This window comes from Pecten maximus, chromosome 4, assembly GCF_902652985.1.
Source record: "Pecten maximus chromosome 4, xPecMax1.1, whole genome shotgun sequence".
NCBI lineage: Eukaryota > Metazoa > Mollusca > Bivalvia > Pectinida > Pectinidae > Pecten > Pecten maximus.
The window spans coordinates 9,596,961-9,620,182 of record NC_047018.1 but is presented as its reverse complement, the minus strand read 5'-3'; the positions used below and the strand labels follow the sequence as shown (position 1 = coordinate 9,620,182).

Here is a 23,222-nt window from a genome sequence, read left to right as displayed (position 1 = left end):
TCATAGAGTCTGGTCAGTGTCACAGACAGTATGTCAAGGAGTCTGGTCAGTGTCACAGACAGTATGTCATAGAGTCTGGTCAGTGTCACAGACAGTATGTCATAGGAGTCTGGTCAGTGTCACAGACAGTATGTCATAGAGTCTGGTCAGTGTCACAGACAGTATGTCATAGAGTCTGGTCAGTGTCACAGACAGTATGTCATAGAGTCTGGTCAGTGTCACAGACAGTATGTCAAGAGTCTGGTCAGTGTCACAGACAGTATGTCATAGAGTCTGGTCAGTGTCACAGACAGTATGTCAAGGAGTCTGGTCAGTGTCACAGACAGTATGTCATAGAGTCTGGTCAGTGTCACAGACAGTATGTCATAGAGTCTGGTCAGTGTCACAGACAGTATGTCATAGAGTCTGGTCAGTGTCACAGACAGTATGTTAGAGTCTGGTCAGTGTCACAGACAGTATGTCATAGGAGTCTGGTCAGTGTCACAGACAGTATGTCAAGAGTCTGGTCAGTGTCACAGACAGCATGTCAAGGAGTCTGGTCAGTGTCACAGACAGTATGTTTGAGTCTGGTCAGTGTCACAGATAGTATGTCAAGGAGTCTGGTCAGTGTCACAGACAGTATGTCAAAGAGTCTGGTCAGTGTCACAGATAGTATGTCAAAGAGTCTGGTCAGTGTCACAGACAACATGTTAGAGTCTGGTCAGTGTCACAGACAGTATGTTAGAGTCTGGTCAGTGTCACAGACAGTATGTTAGAGTCTGGTCAGTGTCACAGACAGTATGTTAGAGTCTGGTCAGTGTCACAGACAACATGTCATAGAGTCTGGTCAGTGTCACAGACAACATGTCAAGGAGTCTGGTCAGTGTCACAGACAGTATGTCATAGAGTCTGGTCAGTGTCACAGACGGTATGTCATAGAGTCTGGTCAGTGTCACAGACAGCATGTCAAGGAGTCTGGTCAGTGTCACAGACAGTATGTCAAAGAGTCTGGTCAGTGTCACAGACAGTATGTCATAGAGTCTGGTCAGTGTCACAGACAACAAGTCAAGGAGTCTGGTCAGTGTCACAGACAGCATGTCAAGGAGTCTGGTCAGTGTCACAGACAGTATGTCAAGGAGTCTGGTCAGTGTCACAGACAGTATGTCATAGAGTCTGGTCAGTGTCACAGACAGTATGTCATAGAGTCTGGTCAGTGTCACAGACAGTATGTTAGAGTCTGGTCAGTGTCACAGACAGTATGTCAAGGAGTCTGGTCAGTGTCACAGACAGTATGTCAAGAGTCTGGTCAGTGTCACAGACAGTATGTCATAGGAGTCTGGTCAGTGTCACAGACAGTATGTCAAGGAGTCTGGTCAGTGTCACAGACAGTATGTCATAGAGTCTGGTCAGTGTCACAGACAGTATGTCATAGAGTCTGGTCAGTGTCACAGACGGTATGTCAAGGAGTCTGGTCAGTGTCACAGATAGTATGTCAAGGAGTCTGGTTAGTGTCACAGACAGTATGTCATAGAGTCAGTGTCACAGACAGTATGTCAAGGAGTCTGGTCAGTGTCACAGACAGTATGTCAAGAGTCTGGTCAGTGTCACAGACAGTATGTCAAGAGTCTGGTCAGTGTCACAGACAGTATGTCAAGGAGTCTGGTCAGTGTCACAGACAGTATGTCAAGAGTCTGGTCAGTGTCACAGACAGTATGTCAAGAGTCTGGTCAGTGTCACAGACAGTATGTCAAGGAGTCTGGTCAGTGTCACAGACAGTATGTCATAGGAGTCTGGTCAGTGTCACAGACAGTATGTCATAGAGTCTGGTCAGTGTCACAGACGGTATGTCATAGAGTCTGGTCAGTGTCACAGACAGTATGTTAGAGTCTGGTCAGTGTCACAGACAGTATGTCATAGAGTCTGGTCAGTGTCACAGACAGTATGTCATAGAGTCTGGTCAGTGTCACAGACAGTATGTCATAGAGTCTGGTCAGTGTCACAGACAGTATGTCATAGAGTCTGGTCAGTGTCACAGACAGTATGTCATAGAGTCTGGTCAGTGTCACAGACAGTATGTCAAGGAGTCTGGTCAGTGTCACAGACAGTATGTCAAGGAGTCTGGTCAGTGTCACAGACAGTATGTCATAGGAGTCTGGTCAGTGTCACAGACAGTATGTTAGAGTCTGGTCAGTGTCACAGACAGTATGTTAGAGTCTGGTCAGTGTCACAGACAGTATGTCATAGAGTCTGGTCAGTGTCACAGACAGTATGTCAAGGAGTCTGGTCAGTGTCACAGACAGTATGTCATAGAGTCTGGTCAGTGTCACAGACAGTATGTCATAGAGTCTGGTCAGTGTCACAGATAGTATGTCAAGGAGTCTGGTCAGTGTCACAGACAGTATGTCAAGGAGTCTGGTCAGTGTCACAGACAGTATGTCAAAGAGTCTGGTCAGTGTCACAGACAGTATGTCAAGAGTCTGGTCAGTGTCACAGACAGTATGTCAAGGAGTCTGGTCAGTGTCACAGACAGTATGTCAAGGAGTCTGGTCAGTGTCACAGACAGTATGTCAAGGAGTCTGGTCAGTGTCACAGACAGTATGTTACAGATAGGGTCTAGTCTGTGTCAGTCACAATCACATGTAAGTCTAAAAAAAGCAGCTGCAAATCATGCAATCCATATTACTGATGAGAAAAATGTGTTGAATACATCCACACATTTTAAATATTGATAATTGATGAATTAAAATCATATATAACCACATGGACAATAACTACTAAAACATCAAAAACAATTTAACAAAGGATTTTATACAATGAATTTGTCGCTAAAGCTGAGAATTTCAATTATTAAGTATGCAGTAACAAGTTTTTTAATAATTAAACACACATAAAATGTCAGCTTTTTAAAAACAAAGACTTAAAATTGAAACTAAGTGACAAAGACTGGAAAGTACTGTAAAATGTCAAGTAAAGTACTTTGATCAGCAGTGAATATTTATTGTTAGTCTACCTTTGATGAATACGGAGATACTGACAGCAGAGGAAATAAAACCATATTGTTTAAAGGAGTGTACAACACCAGATCAATAATATATACAGGAGTTGATGAAGAGTAGTGTAGCTATTAAAGTGTACATTTACATGATGAAGAGTAGTGTAGCTATCAAAGTGTACATTTACATGATGAAGAGTAGTGTAGCTATCAAAGTGTACATTTACATGATGAAGAGTAGTGTAGCTATCAAAGTGTACATTTACATGATGAAGAGTAGTGTAGCTATCAAAGTGTACATTTACATGATGAAGAGTAGTGTAGCTATCAAAGTGTACATTTACATGATCAAGAGTAGTGTAGCTATCAAAGTGTACATTTACATGATCAAGATTCTATCAAACCACCTTGAAACATAACTTTGAAAACTGAAAACATTAACAAAAACCTGTTGCACAGATACTTATATCTGTTGGTTTTGTGAATATTTTTCTCCAAAGTTAAACAAACATCACAAACACACTAACTCAATGTTTAAGTGCCAGAATCTGAATAAAAGAAATGCATCTTTACTGTATATGTAAGTCTTTTCTAACACCTATCTGTGGTGACGAAATATTGCTAAAAAGTCATGCGATACACAAAATTACCCCTCGATTAATAAGAAATAACAGTACAAAATGGCACAACTCAGTTCATGCCTGCATTCACAAGGTCTACAAAGAGATGAGTAAAAACTCCAAGTGTCATGGGGCATAAAACTAAAATAATGATGACAATACCCCTCTCAGGTGAGGCTGAATAGTAAAACAGAGACTCACTTAAAACTAGAGTACCAGTGGCTGAAACAGTTTTCAAACCTCACTATTGGAAATCATAATCAAAAGATGAAAAATCAAATGATTCTATAATTATTTTATTTATCAAACTGACACAGCCTTGGCCATATAAGTTAATAATAAGGAATACAAAATGACTACAATATTGTATTACTGTCAATATATACAAAATGACTACAATATTGTATTACTGTCAATATATACAAAATGACTACAATATTGTATTACTGTCAATATATACATAATTCTGTAGTCACTTTCCCTTGGACATTGAGAGTTGTGGACTGGAGACCTGATATATCTTCAAGCAACATTACATACTTACAAAAATCAGAATTCAATGTCAATAACTTTTAAGATACATCCTCAAAGTCTAGACACATCCTCAAAGACTAGACACATCCTCAAAGACAAGACACATCCTCAAAGACTAGACACATCCTCGAAGACTAGACACATCCTCAAAGACTAGACACATCCTCAAAGACTAGACACATCCTCAAAGACTAGACACATCCTCAAAGACTAGACACATCCTCAAAGACTAGATATATTCTCAAAGACTAGACACATCCTCAAAGACTAGATATATCCTCAAAGACTAGACACATCCTCAAAGACTAGACACATCCTCAAAGACTAGATATATCCTTAAAGACTAGACACATCCTCAAAGACTAGAAACATCCTTAAAGACTAGACACATCCTCAAAGACTAGATACATCCTCAAAGACAAGAAACATCCTTAAAGACTAGACACATCCTCAAAGACTAGATACATCCTCAAAGACTAGACACATCCTCGAAGACTAGACACATCCTCGAAGACTAGACACATCCTCAAAGACAAGATATATTCTCAAAGACTAGACACATCCTCAAAGACTAGATACATCCTCAAAGACTAGACACATCCTCGAAGTCTAGACACATCCTCAAAGACTAGATATATCCTCAAAGACTAGACACATCCTCAAAGACTAGACACATCCTCAAAGACTAGACACATCCTCAAAGACTAGATACATCCTCAAAGACTAGGCACATCCTCAATAACTCTAATATGTAATCCTCAATCCTCAACAATCCTAACAACACCTAGGATACGGCCTTAACAACTTCTTCTATACATCTTTAACAACATCTTTTGTTTGTGTACCGAGTTTTCAGTCATCATTATCTTACCATTTTGATGAACTGTATTTGAACAGCTGTCAACTGGTTTAATGAATGCTTTCCTGCTTTATAGGTTTAGCTGTGTGTTACAATTCATATTCTGGCAGGTACTGACAACTTATAGAGTTCATGACCCTAAACATGGTTCAGTTTGTGTTATATGGATTTGATTTGATTTTTGTATTGTGTTTTATGACAATTAGTCATTCAGGGCGAAAGTGTAATTTAAAGATATGTGCAGCATGAGTATAAATTGATACAATTTTGTTAAGTTCTCTGATAGGTAATTTGACTGACACCTACCCTTTCTTCCTTCCTTCCAGGATGTCATCGTCAGATTCCTCTGTCCCAGAGAGGAACTTTAACTCCCCAGATTTCGTTGTCACAGCTGTCACCTGTTATTGACATAAAAACATCAAATTTACATCTTAAAGGTTTCCTTAAAGCAGCAAATTTAATCTATTTCATATAATTTGATAGTGAACAATTCTGTTGTCAGTTATCCTCATCAAATGATTTCAAATTACTGATGATCATTAACATCTTACCAGATATTTATAAAGAAGTCTATGGAGGCTTCCTTAGCCTCAGTGGGAAGTAAATACCAACAAGTGAAGATTCCTGGTTACAATTATACAAGCTGATAAAACATAAAGTTCTCTTTTGGTGTTTTTATCCAACTTCAATTTAGTATTCTAGTCTATACCACACCCAGTATTCTAGTCTATACCACACCCAGTATTCTAGTCTATACCACACCCAGTATTCTAGTCTACACCACACCTAACATTCTAGTCTATACCACACCCAGTATTCTAGTCTATACCACACCCAGTATTCTAGTCTATACCACACCCAGTATTCTAGTCTATACCACACCCAGTATTCTAGTCTATACCACACCCAACATTCTAGTCTATACCACACCCAGTATTCTAGTCTACACCACACCTAACATTCTAGTCTATACCACACCCAGTATTCTAGTCTATACCACACCCAGTATTCTAGTCTATACCACACCTAACATTCTAGTCTACACCACACCTAACATTCTAGTCTATACCACACCCAGCATTCTAGTCTATACCACACCCAGTATTCTAGTCTATACCACACCCAACATTCTAGTCTATACCACACCCAGTATTCTAGTCTATACCACACCCAGTATTCTAGTCTATACCACACCTAACATTCTAGTCTACACCACACCTAACATTCTAGTCTATACCACACCCAACATTCTAGTCTATACCACACCCAACATTCTAGTCTATACCACACCCAGTATTCTAGTCTATACCACACCCAACATTCTAGTCTATACCACACCCAGTATTCTAGTCTATACCACACCCAGTATTCTAGTCTACACCACACCCAGTATTCTAGTCTACATCACACCCAGTAACATTCTAGTCTATACCACACCTAACATTCTAGTCTATACCACACCTAACATTCTAGTCTACACCACACCTAACATTCTAGTCTACACCACACCCAGTATTCTAGTCTACACCACACCTAACATTCTAGTCTATACCACACTCAGTATTCTAGTCTACATCACACCCAGTATTCTAGTCTATACCACACCCAGTATTCTAGTCTATACCACACCCAGTATTCTAGTCTATACCACACCCAGTATTCTAGTCTATACCACACCCAGTATTCTAGTCTATACCACACCCAGTATTCTAGTCTACACCACACCCAGTATTCTAGTCTATACCACACCTAGTATTCTAGTCTACATCACACCCAGTATTCTAGTCTATACCACACCCAGTATTCTAGTCTACACCACACCCAGTATTCTAGTCTATACCACACCCAGTATTCTAGTCTACATCACACCCAGTATTCTAGTCTATACCACACCCAGTATTCTAGTCTACACCACACCCAGTATTCTAGTCTATACCACACTTAGACACTTAGACTATTTAAGGTTGATCATTACCTTCTTGCCCTTACTCCGATCTGGTGAAGGAAGAGTGTCAAACTGTCGGTCATCTCCTTCTGTGGAAATAGAGTAGAAAATAAATAACATAGGTTTACATATATATCATCGTTCCTGTCAGTGTTGTACATCACTGGTCATATTTACTGAACACAAATTACATCACCGGTCCTATCTACTGAACACAAACTACATCACCGGTCCTATCTACTGAACACAAACCTACATCACTGGTCATATTTACTGAACACAAACTACATCACCGGTCCTATCTACTGAACACAAACCTACATCACCGGTCCTATCTACTGAACACAAACCTACATCACCAGTAATATTTACTGAACACAAACCTACATCACCGGTCGTATTTACTGAACACAAACCTACATCACCAGTAATATTTACTGAACACAAACCTACATCACCAGTAATATCTACTGAACACAAACCTACATCACCGGTCGTATTTACTGAACACAAACCTACATCACCAGTAATATTTACTGAACACAAACCTACATCACCGGTCCTATCTACTGAACACAAACCTACATCACCAGTAATATCTACTGAACACAAACCTACATCACCGGTCCTATCTACTGAACACAAACCTGTATTGAAATGCACACTAGATTAAGAGCAGTGTAAACAATACACAGATTGATAAAGAAGACATTTTATTTTTAAGTTCCTGTCATCACGGAAGTCTCTACCTTCTGCCAAGACGTAGTTGGCCGGGAAGAATCCCTGCTGTCCATCAGGTAGTTCTCCCATCCACCAGTTTTCGTTGTCTTTATACAGGACAGTGATCACATCATTCTTAAATATGGTCAGCTCGTCTGATCTCTGGGCCCGGTAGTCGTACAATGCCTTCACCTGATCAAAATGACAATAAATATTGTCAATGTGTCATAGTAGTTTTGAATTTGCATCTAAGCATTTGATTCATCACCTTGCCAAGAAAATTGATCTGCCACATAAAGCTAATCTATTTGGCAGAAGTGTATACTTACAACTCCATAGCCTGGTACTGCCTTGCCTGCTGGGGCCTGGAAGCTGAACTGGGCTTTATTGCCCTGTGCCTACAACTACATAACAATTTCTGTTAATGTGGAGCATAATATCGGTCCAAGTATTATAACAACATACTAAATATTTACAAATATTATATAAACAAGCAATTCATTACAGTAGAATGAAATTGTGTGAAATAAGATATGATAACAAGAACTACAAAGACCATTTACCTGTATTAATGATATAGGAAATTAACCCATAGACCAGAATAACTGAAATAAAAATACTTTCAAATGCCTAAATTCAAAGAATCAGAAATTTTCAAATATTGTAATCATTCTTGTTCTGATTAAACTCTGTAGTTAGGCTTCTGAACCTAATACTGGAATGTTGAGGACACTAACATGCCCAGGGACCCAGTTTTAGCAATATTACTTGGCCTTAAATTCCCCATAGGAAAGCATACCAGAATTTAAAAGAAGTTTCTCAACTAATATTTATTCCTTAAAACCAATAAGCTATAATTATGATTGTATATTATATGTAATGTTAAATGAGATACCTACTAATCATTAGAAGCCAAATGATGTTGAGTACTAGCTATTGCATGGGCTACACATTTAGTGGAGAGCTGTAAAATTTTTGCGCAGTTTCTTTGGATTAAAGGGAGACAACTGAACCTACCGTTAGAGCTATCTGAGGAGGTCTTCCAATGAATGTCGGACTAGAACTCCTGGCTCCAGAGCGTCCAACTTAAATAAAGTATGGGTGATATTTACAAGAATTCAATACAAAACATATATGAAATACATGAATGTCTTTACTGTATTGACATTGCTTTATAATTATAACTCGAAAGTAAAATTTTCCATTAAGAAACACATACATACTGATGTGTCCAATCACATCCAAAAGTAAGGTTATAATTTATAATGGTAATTAATTTTCTTCTCAATGTTCAAAATCAGTTTATTTTTTTCAGTAATTAAGAATTATAAAAAAAGGAAAAATTTTGTGACAGTGTACTAATGTAATATTACTGTGTAATTTATAATCTGCAAACAGGTCTTCTTCATTGTTACATTATAACTGTTCACAGTATTACATAAAAGCATGTGGACAAGTTTTACCTTCATGGAAGCCAGGTCGCCAATCTGAATCTGATGATTTCATGTACATTTTCTGCGAGCTAAATTGTTGTTGCTGCATGACGCTGGTCATTGTCCGGGGTGCATGTGGACTGAATGCCTGGGGACCAGTAGTCTGGGATAGACAATCAAGGGTACACTTATATGTTATATATTGTATACTACAACAAACTGATTATTGTTACTGGAGGGGCAGGCTAGCCAAAGATAGACAGGGTGATACAGGTTTTTATTCAAATTATATTGAACAGGTTTGAATGATTTAAAGGTAAGAAATAGATCATCATTAAGTAATATATTTTTAGGTGTAATTCAGATAAAGGAATAGATTGAAAAAGTTAACCTACCAGAGTCCTAGGTGTCATAGTCTGGTCAAGGGAAAGGAATCCTGTGTGTGCTAGTCGTGGCGAGGAGACCGGCACTCCAGGGAGATCCAAGGGTCCGGACATCATCTGGGACTGAAATAGAGACAACAAATAATACCTCCCGTACGAAACTAACAGGGATTGTACACAAAAGTCTAATTAAATACCTCCCGCACGAAACTAACAGGGATTGTACACAAAAGTCTAATTAAATACCTCCCGTACGAAACTAACAGGGATTGTACACAAAAGTCTAATTAAATACCTCCCGCACGAAACTAACAGGGATTGTACACAAAAGTCTAATTAAATACCTCCCGCACGAAACTAACCGGGATTGTACACAAAAGTCTAATTAAATACCTCCCGCACGAAACTAACCGGGATTGTACACAAAAGTCTAATTAAATACCTCCCATACTAAACTAAACGGGATTGTACACAAAAGTCTAATTAAATACCTCCCACACTAAACTAACCAGGATTGTACACTAAAGTCTAATTAAATACCTCCCGCACGAAACTAACCGGGATTGTACACAAAAGTCTAATTAAATACCTCCCACACTAAACTAACCAGGATTGTATACATAAGTCTAATTAAATACCTCCCATACTAAACTAACCAGGATTGTTCACAAAAGTCTAATTAAATACCTCCCATACTAAACTAACCAGGATTGTACACTAAAGTCTAATTAAATACCTCCCACACGAAACTAACCAGGATTGTTCACAAAAGTCTAATTAAATACCTCCCATACTAAACTAACCAGGATTGTATACATAAGTCTAATTAAATACCTCCCATACTAAACTAACCAGGATTGTTCACAAAAGTCTAAATTTATACCTCCCATACTAAACTAGCCGGGATTGTATACATAAGTCTAATTAAATACCTCCCATACTAAACTAACCCGGATTGTATACAAAAGTCTAATTAAATACCTCCCACTCTAAACGAACCCGGATTGTACACAAAAGTCTAATTAAATACCTCCCACTCTAAACTAACCGAGATTGTATACAAAAGTCTAATTAAATACCTCCCACTCTAAACGAACCCGGATTGTACACAAAAGTCTAATTAAATACCTCCCACTCTAAACGAACCCGGATTGTACACAAAAGTCTAATTAAATACCTCCCACTCTAAACTAACCAGGATTGTACACTAAAGTCTAATTAAATACCTCCCACTCTAAACTAACCGAGATTGTATACAAAAGTCTAATTAAATACCTCCCACTCTAAACGAACCCGGATTGTACACAAAAGTCTAATTAAATACCTCCCACTCTAAACGAACCCGGATTGTACACAAAAGTCTAATTAAATACCTCCCACTCTAAACTAACCAGGATTGTACACTAAAGTCTAATTAAATACCTCCCACACGAAACTAACCCGGATTGTACACTAAAGTCTAATTAAATACCTCCCACACCAAACTAACCAGGATTGTTCACAAAAGTCTAAATTAATACCTCCCATACTAAACTAACCAGGATTGTATACATAAGTTTAATTTAATACCTCCCGCACGAAACTAGCCAGGATTGTACACAAAAGTCTAATTTAATACCTCCCGCACGAAACTAACTAGGATTGTACACAAAAGTCTAATTAAATACCCCCCACACTAAACTAACCAGGATTGTATACATAAGTTTAATTTAATACCTCCTTTACTAAACTAACCAGGATTGTATACAAAAGTCTAATTAAATACCTCCCATACTAAACTAACCAGGATTGTATACATAAGTCTAATTAAATACCTCCTTTACTAAACTAACCAGGATTGTATACAAAAGTCTAATTTAATACCCCTGACTGCAGTATTTTATATAGAAGCATATATATAAAACATAACCAGAGTAGAGATGTCAATATTATACTACCGTTGCAGCATTGAGTTTTTTCATCACTTTCTGTAGCCTGGCCGTGCTGTGGGCCTCAAACTGATCTTTATTCAGGACATTGGAAGACATAAGTGTTTCATCTTGCCTGGTGGTGCTGTTTCAATCAAAATAACACACGTATCAGTATATAAACATACGTATCAGTATATAAACATGTATCGGTATATAACGATGATCGACTCTTTATCATACAAGTAGGTATCAAACAACCTAACACACGTATCAGTATATAACGATGGCCGACTCTCTAACACACGTATCAGTATATAATGATGGCCGACTCTCTAACACACGTATCAGTATATAACGATGGCCGACTCTCTAACACACGTATCAGTATATAACGATGGCCGACTCTCCAACACACGTATCGGTATATAACGATGGCCGTCTCTTTATCATACAAGTAGGTATCAAACAACCTAACACACGTATCAGTATATAACGATGGCCGACTCTCCAACACACGTATCAGTATATAACGATGGCCGACTCTCTAACACACATATCAGTATATAACGATGGCCGACTTTTCATTATATCAGTAGGTCATGACAACAGTAATTACAGTTTATATACAACAGCTCCTATACTTACGCCATGGTAGAGACTGGCATGGTGTCTAGTTCCTCTTTAGGATCTGGTATGATCTGTCTCGGGGTTAGTCCTGCATCCATCTGGGCAACTTGATTAGGAAGAAAAAGGGATTTAAACATCTTGTTCAACACAGCTTTTCACTAAAACATCAGACAGCTAGAGAGGGCACAGCTAAATAATACGAAAAATTTGATTTCCTTTGCACACTTCTTTTGTTTACTTCTCATACCTGAATGGAGAATAATGAAACAGCATCTCAGACGTATGCTGCTGTTTAAGTTAAGATTTTATAGACTGTGATATCTACTTACACTTCCAAAGGACTGAGGACCATTCTGGCTACCACACAATAAGCAGAGAGTGAAAGCAATTCTACACATAAACTTGATACTATCACCGCAACATAAATTATCTTATTACTGGTCATCTTGATTGTGACTCACCATGTGGATCATAGTCATATACTATAATGGCCTGGTTGTCCCCTAGAGAACACGTGGCGAACATGTGGTCACGGGGATGGTAGTCGATGTCTGTCACAGGGTGACGGTAGTTCAGCTCAGAGTACATAGCCACTTGGTCCCCTGTAACACAAAGTAATACTCTAATTACTCTGAGGGCTGGGCAGCTACATCACAAGTCAGTATGATAAGTAAGATTCAAATTATGAATCACAAATTATGGAAATCGGTTTGAGAAAGGAAGCAAATAATGATAGAATGGAATAAACTTTATATAATCTTAATAATTAAATTGGTTTGTTTTTTCTTTGAAGATGTACATAAAGGTATGATTTACATCATTTGTTACTTAAAGATGAGTTCTATCAAGAAAACTGTAAGTTAATGTGTTAGCAGCATGTTGATAATGGCTGACTAACCAGTGTCTGTGTTCCAAGCATATGCGTAGTTATCTTCACTTCCAGAGAACACAAAGGATCCACACGGTGTGATAGTACTCCGAATCTGTTCCCGAAAGTTCAATGCTCCAATGTACTTCTGCATCACCCGTTGTCTTTGAAATAAACAGGTCATCAACATCACAATGACGGGTCACAATAAATTAATAGATAGTGAAAACAAAATATATCATCAAAATAGTAACAACACAATAATCAAAATATATGTACACACGGTATAAAACACCCCCCTGGCAAAGAACAGTAATAAAAAAAGTACAAGACTTCCCAGTGTGAACGTGATGCCAACCATTGAATTATCTTTATTGATTCTGAAAGACTGATCTTCTCTCTACTTTTCCCTTCTTTCTTCTTTCTTAATAAACTGATTTCAAAGGACAAGTAGAACCTACATGTGAAGTTTGAGAAAAATCCCTTTGGTACTTTTTAAGAAATAGAGGTAACAAGGATTGTTTATTGACAGACTAACAACAGATGGAATAGGGTGGCAGAAGACAGACGACAGACGCAGGTCAATTTGAATAGCCCACCATCTGATGATGGGCTAAAATATCAATATGTTTGACATTCTGTAGTGATATCTGTATCTCATTATCAAATACAACAAACAAGATACATACATGCGTAGGTCAATCATCCTGATGATGTTGTCGCGACAATGTACCAGGAGGCGACGCCCACTGTGGTGGAGCTGGATATAGTTGATGGGAACATCCTGTAACACAAATCGTAGATTAATACTGGGATATACGGGGGGAGGTAAAAGGCCTGTATGATGGGAACATCCTGTAACACAAATCGTAGATTAATACTGGGATATACGGGGGAAGTAAAGGCCTGTATGATGGGAACATCCTGTAACACAAATCGTAGATTAATACTGGGATATACGGGGGGAGGTAAAGACCTGTATGATGGGAACATCCTGTAACACAAATCGTAGATTAATACTGGGATATACGGGGGAGTAAAGGCCTGTATGATGGGAACATCCTGTAACACAAATCGTAGATTAATACTGGGATATACGGGGGAGGTAAAGGCCTGTATGATGGGAACATCCTGTAACACAAATCGTAGATTAATACTGGGATATACGGGGGAGGTAAAGGCCTGTATGATGGGAACATCCTGTAACACAAATCGTAGATTAATACTGGGATATACAGGGGGAAGTAAAGGCCTGTATGATGGGAACATCCTGTAACACAAATCGTAGATTAATACTGGGATATACGGGGGGAGGTAAAGACCTGTATGATGGGAACATCCTGTAACACAAATCGTAGATTAATACTGGGATATACGGGGGAAGTAAAGGCCTGTATGATGGGAACATCCTGTAACACAAATCGTAGATTAATACTGGGATATACGGGGGAAGTAAAGGCCTGTATGATGGGAACATCCTGTAACACAAATCGTAGATTAATACTGGGATATACGGGGGAAGTAAAGGCCTGTATGATGGGAACATCCTGTAACACAAATCGTAGATTAATACTGGGATATACGGGGGAGGTAAAGGCCTGTATGATGGGAACATCCTGTAACACAAATCGTAGATTAATACTGGGATATACGGGGGAAGTAAAGGCCTGTATGATGGGAACATCCTGTAACACAAATCGTAGATTAATACTGGGATATACGGGGGAAGTAAAGGCCTGTATGATGGGAACATCCTGTAACACAAATCGTAGATTAATACTGGGATATACGGGGGAGGTAAAGACCTGTATGATGGGAACATCCTGTAACACAAATCGTAGATTAATACTGGGATATACGGGGGGAGGTAAAGGCCTGTATGATGGGAACATCCTGTAACACAAATCGTAGATTAATACTGGGATATACGGGGGGAGGTAAAGACCTGTATGATGGGAACATCCTGTAACACAAATCGTAGATTAATACTGGGATATACGGGGGGAGGTAAAGACCTGTATGATGGGAACATCCTGTAACACAAATCGTAGATTAATACTGGGATATACGGGGGGAGGTAAAGACCTGTATGATGGGAACATCCTGTAACACAAATCGTAGATTAATACTGGGATATACGGGGGGAGGTAAAGACCTGTATGATGGGAACATCCTGTAACACAAATCGTAGATTAATACTGGGATATACGGGGGAGGTAAAAGGCCTGTATGATGGGAACATCCTGTAACACAAATCGTAGATTAATACTGGGATATACGGGGGAGGTAAAAGGCCTGTATGATGGGAACATCCTGTAACACAAATCGTAGATTAATACTGGGATATACGGGGGGGAGGTAAAGACCTGTATGATGGGAACATCCTGTAACACAAATCGTAGATTAATACTGGGATATACGGGGGAAGTAAAGGCCTGTATGATGGGAACATCCTGTAACACAAATCGTAGATTAATACTGGGATATACGGGGGAGGTAAAAGGCCTGTATGATGGGAACATCCTGTAACACAAATCGTAGATTAATACTGGGATATACGGGGGGGAGGTAAAGACCTGTATGATGGGAACATCCTGTAACACAAATCGTAGATTAATACTGGGATATACGGGGGGGGGGTAAAGACCTGTATGATGGGAACATCCTGTAACACAAATCGTAGATTAATACTGGGATATACGGGGGAGGTAAAAGGCCTGTATGATGGGAACATCCTGTAACACAAATCGTAGATTAATACTGGGATATACGGGGGGAGGTAAAGGCCTGTATGATGGGAACATCCTGTAACACAAATCGTAGATTAATACTGGGATATACGGGGGGAGGTAAAGACCTGTATGATGGGAACATCCTGTAACACAAATCGTAGATTAATACTGGGATATACGGGGGAGGTAAAAGGCCTGTATGATGGGAACATCCTGTAACACAAATCGTAGATTAATACTGGGATATACGGGGGGGAGGTAAAGACCTGTATGATGGGAACATCCTGTAACACAAATCGTAGATTAATACTGGGATATACGGGGGAGGTAAAAGGCCTGTATGATGGGAACATCCTGTAACACAAATCGTAGATTAATACTGGGATATACGGGGGAGGTAAAAGGCCTGTATGATGGGAACATCCTGTAACACAAATCGTAGATTAATACTGGGATATACGGGGGAAGTAAAGGCCTGTATGATGGGAACATCCTGTAACACAAATCGTAGATTAATACTGGGATATACGGGGGAGGTAAAAGGCCTGTATGATGGGAACATCCTGTAACACAAATCGTAGATTAATACTGGGATATACGGGGGAGGTAAAAGGCCTGTATGATGGGAACATCCTGTAACACAAATCGTAGATTAATACTGGGATATACGGGGGGAGATAAAGGCCTGTATGATGGGAACATCCTGTAACACAAATCGTAGATTAATACTGGGATATATGGGGGGAGATAAAGGCCTGTATGATGGGAACATCCTGTAACACAAATCGTAGATTAATACTGGGATATACGGGGGGAAGTAAGGCCCAGTATGTTCAGTGAAATTTAACCCAAAGTATGAAATTGGGACATCCAAGAAATGTACCCTTTATATTTGGTGATATTTATCAATCAGGGGGCTATACATCTCAGGGAATGGAGAGGATGTCAGTTGTCATGTAGTTAAACATTCTATTGTGAATAGTGTTACTGTGTATAACAAGCATTGGCTTAAACTAATTCAGTATATATCATTCACACTTTTCTTTACATTTATAAAAAAAATATACCGGTATAGCTATGGTATATCGGAGATAAATTTATTTCCAAAAAAGTACTGGACACGAATAGCTATGATATATCAGAGATTAACTTATTTTCATATCTACCTTCATTTCAGGATCTGAAAGGTCCTGGAAATGTGTCCAGTCTCGCAGGAATCCTGAAACAGAAGCAGTACAGTAACACCTCCAGGTCAGGTATACAGAGTGTATATGCCAGTTTTGAGAACATAATGTATATTATGACGTCACGTTTTTATTACAGTATGACGACATGCGATTATGACATCATTAACTTGTCCTTTTGAATAAATAATATAGAACAGACATAAGAAACAGACACATAAAGGGGTTTAATTTGTCAACATTTATATATTAAAAAATATAGTGTTGTTGACATTATGATATAGTGTTGTTGACATTATAATAGAGTGTTGTTGACATTATAATATGGTATTGTTGACATTATAATATAGTGTTGTTGACATTATGATTTGGTGTTGTTGACATTTGAATATTACAAACATACAATATAGTGTTGACATTATTATAGTGTTGTTGACATTTGAATATTACAAACATACAATATAGTGTTGACATTATTATAGTGTTGTTGACATTTGAATATTACATACATACAATAGTGTTCTTGACATTATGATTTGGTGTTGTCAACATTTAAATATTACAAACATACAACAGTGTTGTTGACATTAAAAAGATAATGATATATTATAAAAGTGTTGACATATATGTATTTTGATATATTTATTATGATCAAAGAAAATGGAAAGTTTCTCGTTAAATATCATTTAGATGCATTCTGTTAAACATAATGATATTCAAGAGGAAACATTCTATATCCTCTATTTTGTAGGGTATAATTTGTTAAATATATAATGCGAGATTTTTAGATTTGTAAATGGGATTTCTCTTCAACTGAAAAGAAAACAGATCCGTTAAAAAATCAATTACTGTCAGTCTATATAGTAGAAGAGGAGACCGTTAATCATTAGTAACTATAGAAAAAGAGTCACAACGTTTAACATATCGATTTTCGCTGAACACAAAGACAAACATACCAGGAAGCTGTGGAGTACATATCAGTTATTCTGGTAGCTTGTATACCATTGAATATGTGGCATTAAGATGTTAGGTTTCCTGTGTTAGTAGTGAAAATCTATCCCAGATATATATATGGTGATAAGATGTTGCAGGCTATAGCATTCCATTTTAATTCCTAATCTACAAAGAAAGTTGGAGTACATGGACCACAAGATCGAGTCTTAGAGGTCAGAGGCTTACCAGAATGACCTGTTAAATCCAAACAATACATATCAGTGAGGGGAGTCATATGTCATCAAACAGAATTGATCTGAATACACAAGAACTTACAATATAATGGAGAGGTTTTGGAGGAATAATCTTTTAAAAATAATTCATATGATCATAATGAAAAACAAGACATGATGAAAAATGAAATGACATAAAGAAAAATGACATGAAACATAACGAAAAATGAAATGAGAAATAAAGAAAAATGAAATAAGACATAATGAAAAATGACAAAGTTTGAAATGTACAAAAAGTAACCAACCTTTCTGGCTGACTTTTTCCGTCACGTACACATTCCAGACTTTGATATCACCAACACTGTCAGCTGTGTAAAGTTTCTGACCGTCATCATCAAAACATATAGAGTTAACATGTCCCTTGTGGTTCTCAATCTCTTGTTTTAACTGAAAACAAGCCAAATCCTATTACATAGTCAGGAAACAAGTCAGAGCTCTCATCAACTTTCTCATCAACTTTCCAAATCAATATCAAGTAAATAGTCCAGGATAGTTTTGACCTTTAACCCGATAGTGAAAAGTCTTATTGTATTAAGATACAAAAGATGTGTATTGGCCAAACACAATTAAAATGAGACCTACCTGTCCATGGACACTGTCCACGTCCACATCCCAGATCCGCACTACCTGGTCGTAGCCACCTGTGGTAATGATGTTATCCACACGAGGATGGAACTGTGCTGTGTACACAAAGCCTGGGTGAGGTAGTAACTTTTCTGAGGTATCAAAGTTCTCCAGATTCCACACCCTGATAGACAAAACAGAGAGAAGTTCAAATAAACTGCTTTTTTAAAAGTGAAAGTGCCCTTGATATTTGAAATGCAGAAAAAGCTGTTTTTGTCAAAATTTTACATGGACATATAAGTGGGAATATATTTCCAAAATAATAAATTCAGTATCAACACTGAAAACTTTTATCCATGCTATTCCTTATGACCATCTCTTCAATGTTTGTTTAAAGTCACATCAAATAATCATGTGCTTTTTATGCTCATAGGAAAAAAATTTACTCAAAAATATTTCAAAATTTGCTATTACTGTAACTTTGACCTTTTATTCCAAGTCAGTTGAAACTAGATTAAAAATAGCATGAGAAAATGTTTTTGATGATGTGTTTCTTTTTCAAAAATTGTTCTAGAATTGATCCAAAGCCCTAATTAACACAGATAGAAATTTTATTTGGTCCATACAAAGCTAGGTATACAGAGAAACTGTACCAACCTTGTAAGTATGCTCACACAGACACACTTATTTTACACAAAGACAGGAGTTAATGTCAGCTAATCACATCTACACTTGTGTTAGAATAATAACCATTTTGGTTGAAGGGAGATAACTCCCCCTTTAAAAACATATAAATATTAAGAAGTTGTCTCCCTTCTTTCTCTCACTTGTTCCTTGATCCATGGCGCCTGTCGTCTTTTAAAAAATTCTATTGTTGCTTATATTTTGAGTATAGTACTACACCAGTCTGATGTCCACAAATGAAGGACCTATTAATGCTATCATAACCAAAAATGGTAGTATGTCACCTGTTGTATGTCACCTGTTGTATGTCACCTGACGTGTGTCACCTGTTGTATGTCACCTGACGTGTGTCACCTGACGTGTGTCACCTGACGTGTGTCACCTGTTGTATGTCACCTGACGTGTGTCACCTGTTTTATGTCACCTGACATGTGTCACCTGCCATGTGTCACCTGTTGTATGTCACCTGACGTGCGTCACCTGTTGTATGTCACCTGATGTGTGTCACCTGTTGTATGTCACCTGTTGTATGTCACCTAATGTGTGTCACCTGTTGTATGTCACCTGTCGTGTGTCACCTGTTGTATGTCACCTGACGCGTGTCACCTGTTGTACGTCACCTGATGTGTGTTACCTGTAGTATGTCACCTAATGTGTGTCACCTATTGTATGTCACCTGTCGTGTGTCACCTGTTGTATGTCACCTGACATGTCACCTGTTGTATGTCACCTGATGTGTGTAACCTGTTGTATGTCACCTGTTGTATGTCACCTGTCGTGTGTTACCTGTTGTATGTCACCTGACGCGTGTCACCTGTTGTACGTCACCTGTCGTGTGTCACCTGTAGTACGTCACCTGTCGTGTGTCACCTGTTGTATGTCACCTGTCGTGTGTCACCTGTTGTATGTCACCTGTCGTGTATCACCTGTAGTATGTCACCTAATGTGTGTCACCTGTAGTATGTCACCTGTCGTGTGTCACCTGTTGTACGTCACCTGTCGTGTGTCACCTGTAGTATGTCACCTGTCGTGTGTCACCTGTTGTATGTCACCTGCCTTGTGTAACCTGTTGTATGTCACCTGACGTGTATCACCTTTTAAATAATCATCTAATTACACTACCCACCTGACAGTACCATCTGATGATGCCGAACATATGTAGTCATCCTTCTTAGACCAAGAAAGGTCATAAACAATGCCAAAATGACCCCTAAACTTGCCGAGTAGCTGACCAGATGGGATCTGAAATGATAATTAAGATGGGGGCTATAACATCCAATACATGTATTTGTTTTAAACCATGTTTGTGGCTTTCAGACATATACATCTAACTACCCAGTATAGAAACATTCAGTTTAAGGTTTACTTTTTGTTTATGTCACTACCAGGTAATAGATGCTCTGATGTTTTCCAATTGAAATTAATCACCAGTAAAAGTATACAAACCTCATAGACTAGAATTGGATAGTTCTCCCTGTCATGACAAGCACATGCTAAACTTCTGAAATACAAAAAAACATACAAAGTCTATCATAATGTAAAGACGTAAACATTCAGAATTTGTCCTGAAAGAAACCTTGAAGTATTATCTTATGATATACTAACCACATAAATACTTGTTAGGTACTTGTGAGTTAACTGTAAACCTCGGTATATAGTACTTACCACACTGAATTAGAGTACATGTACAGTGTTCAGTTGACTGTAAACCTCGGTATATAGTACTTACCACACTGAATTAGAGTACATGTACAGTGTTCAGTTTACTGTAAACCTTGGTATATAGTACTTACCACACTGAATTAGTGTACATGTACAGTGTTCAGTTTACTGTAAACCTCGGTATATAGTACTTACCACACTGAATTAGAGTCCATATACAGTGTTCAGTCTACTGTAAACCTCGGTATATAGTACTTACCACACTGAATTAGTGTACATGTACAGTGTTCAGTTGACTGTAAACCTCGGTATATAGTACTTTCCACACTGAATTAGAGTACATGTACAGTGTTCAGTTGACTGTAAACCTCGGTATATAGTACTTACCACACTGAATTAGAGTACATATACAGTGTTCAGTTGACTGTAAACCTCGGTGAATAGTACTTACCACACTGAATTAGAGTCCATGTAGAGTGTTCAGTTGACTGTAAACCTCGGTATATAGTACCTACCACTCTGAATTAGAGTACATATACAGTGTTCAGTTTACTGTAAACCTCGGTATATAGTACTTACCACACTGAATTAGAGTACACGTACAGTGTTCAGTCTACTGTAAACCTTGGTATATAGTACTTACCACACTGAATTAAACCTCGGTGAATAGTACTTACCACACTGAATTAGAGTCCATGTACAGTGTTCAGTTGACTGTAAACCTCGGAATATAGTACTTACCACACTGAATTAGAGTACACGTACAGTGTTCAGTCTACTGTAAACCTCGGTATATAGTACCTACCACACTGAATTAGTGTACATGTACAGTGTTCAGTTGACTGTAAACCTCGGTATATAGTACTTACCACACTGAATTAGAGTACATGTACAGTGTTCAGTCTACTGTAAACCTCGGTATATAGTACTTACCACACTGAATTAGAGTACATGTACAGTGTTCAGTCTACTGTAAACCTCGGTATATAGTACTTACCACTCTGAATTAGTGTACAAAACATATAAGGTGAACAGTCCTTTTATGTATGAGTTTAGTAACAGATACAGAATATCCTAAATCATGAATATCAGCCTTCATCACACAGTTGATTTGTTCTTCTAGGGGAGTGGAAAGTGTGGGAAACCAGAAGGGAAAAGCCAGAATAGACAAAAACAAAATACAGAAAGGGAACAGCACCCAACTCTATAATTCAATCAATTTGGTATTACATTTTTATATCAGGATTTCTGACAGACATAAAGGTACAATCACCTCTATACTAACCTTCCATCATGTGAGAATTTCACCACATAACATCCCTTCCTACCAGCCTGTAGTGTTAACTTCATCCTGTTCGGGATTCGACACATCTGTCCAACCAACCTTGTCCATGATGAAAGTGTCCTTTTTTCTATTTCTCTGTTTATAATTAAAAAAAAACATTTTCATATCAATTACAAGTACCTTGCCATTTTTGCCTATGTTCTCCATGAATCCATGATTCCATTTAATTATTAATACAAATGATTTTAAAGTACATTCTAAAAGGGTTGTCTCTAGGAAAACAACATCATTATTAAAATCTTATATTTACACAAATTCACTAATTCTCAACAAAATATTAAAATTTTAATTGTGTAGTGATTGTATTACTAACTGTATATATTAAAATCATTTCAATAGGCATGACTTCTTTATTGATATCGCCCAAACTTGAAAAAAAGATAACATTGTTGAATTTATGGCTTAACCTAAGCAACACTCTTCCCTAGGAACAAAATCTCTTTAAAGGTTACTCATTACGTATATATGTGTAAAGAAAATGGAACACTAAAGATGTCAATTTTAGATTTATAGGTCACATGGCCTTAGGCCAGATTTATAGGTCACATGGCCTAAGGCCAGATTTATAGGTCACATGACCTTAGGCCAGATTTATAGGTCACATGGCCTAAGGCCAGATTTATAGGTCACATGGCCTAAGGCCAGATTTATAGGTCACATGGCCTAAGGCCAGATTTATTGGTCATATGGCCTTAGGCCAGATTTATAGGTCACATGGCCTAAGGCCATATTTATAGGTCACATGGCCTAAGGCCATATTTATAGGTCACATGGCCTAAGGCCAGATTTATTGGTCATATGGCCTTAGGCCAGATTTATAGGTCATATGGCCTAAGGCCAGATTTATAGGTCACATGGCCTAAGGCCATATTTATAGGTCACATGGCCTAAGGCCATATTTATAGGTCACATGGCCTAAGGCCAGATTTATAGGTCACATGGCCTTAGGCCAGAT

General features: G+C 38.1%; 1 protein-coding gene across 3 annotated transcripts in view; it reads right to left on the bottom strand.

Annotated features, from left to right (window-relative positions):
* Positions 1-23,222, bottom strand: part of LOC117325171 (jouberin-like) — a 68,921-nt gene that overhangs the window by 29,437 nt on the left and 16,262 nt on the right. For 2 of the 3 annotated variants that reach the window (XM_033881160.1, XM_033881161.1), the window contains 18 exons: positions 22,208-22,342; positions 20,707-20,761; positions 20,387-20,502; positions 18,595-18,760; positions 18,258-18,399; positions 16,769-16,821; positions 13,560-13,654; positions 12,901-13,034; positions 12,464-12,604; positions 12,021-12,108; positions 11,403-11,517; positions 9,478-9,588; positions 9,113-9,245; positions 8,667-8,734; positions 7,979-8,047; positions 7,679-7,841; positions 6,960-7,018; positions 5,291-5,382 (listed from right to left, as the gene is read on the bottom strand). In XM_033881160.1, the coding sequence (XP_033737051.1) occupies positions 5,291-5,382; positions 6,960-7,018; positions 7,679-7,841; positions 7,979-8,047; positions 8,667-8,734; positions 9,113-9,245; positions 9,478-9,588; positions 11,403-11,517; positions 12,021-12,108; positions 12,464-12,604; positions 12,901-13,034; positions 13,560-13,654; positions 16,769-16,821; positions 18,258-18,399; positions 18,595-18,760; positions 20,387-20,502; positions 20,707-20,761; positions 22,208-22,342 (1,935 nt within the window). Of the gene's footprint in view, positions 1-5,290; positions 5,383-6,959; positions 7,019-7,678; positions 7,842-7,978; positions 8,048-8,666; positions 8,735-9,112; positions 9,246-9,477; positions 9,589-11,402; positions 11,518-12,020; positions 12,109-12,463; positions 12,605-12,900; positions 13,035-13,559; positions 13,655-16,768; positions 16,822-17,965; positions 17,975-18,257; positions 18,400-18,594; positions 18,761-20,386; positions 20,503-20,706; positions 20,762-22,207; positions 22,343-23,222 lie in introns of all 3 variants that reach the window. The other variant, XM_033881158.1, reaches the window with a different exon arrangement.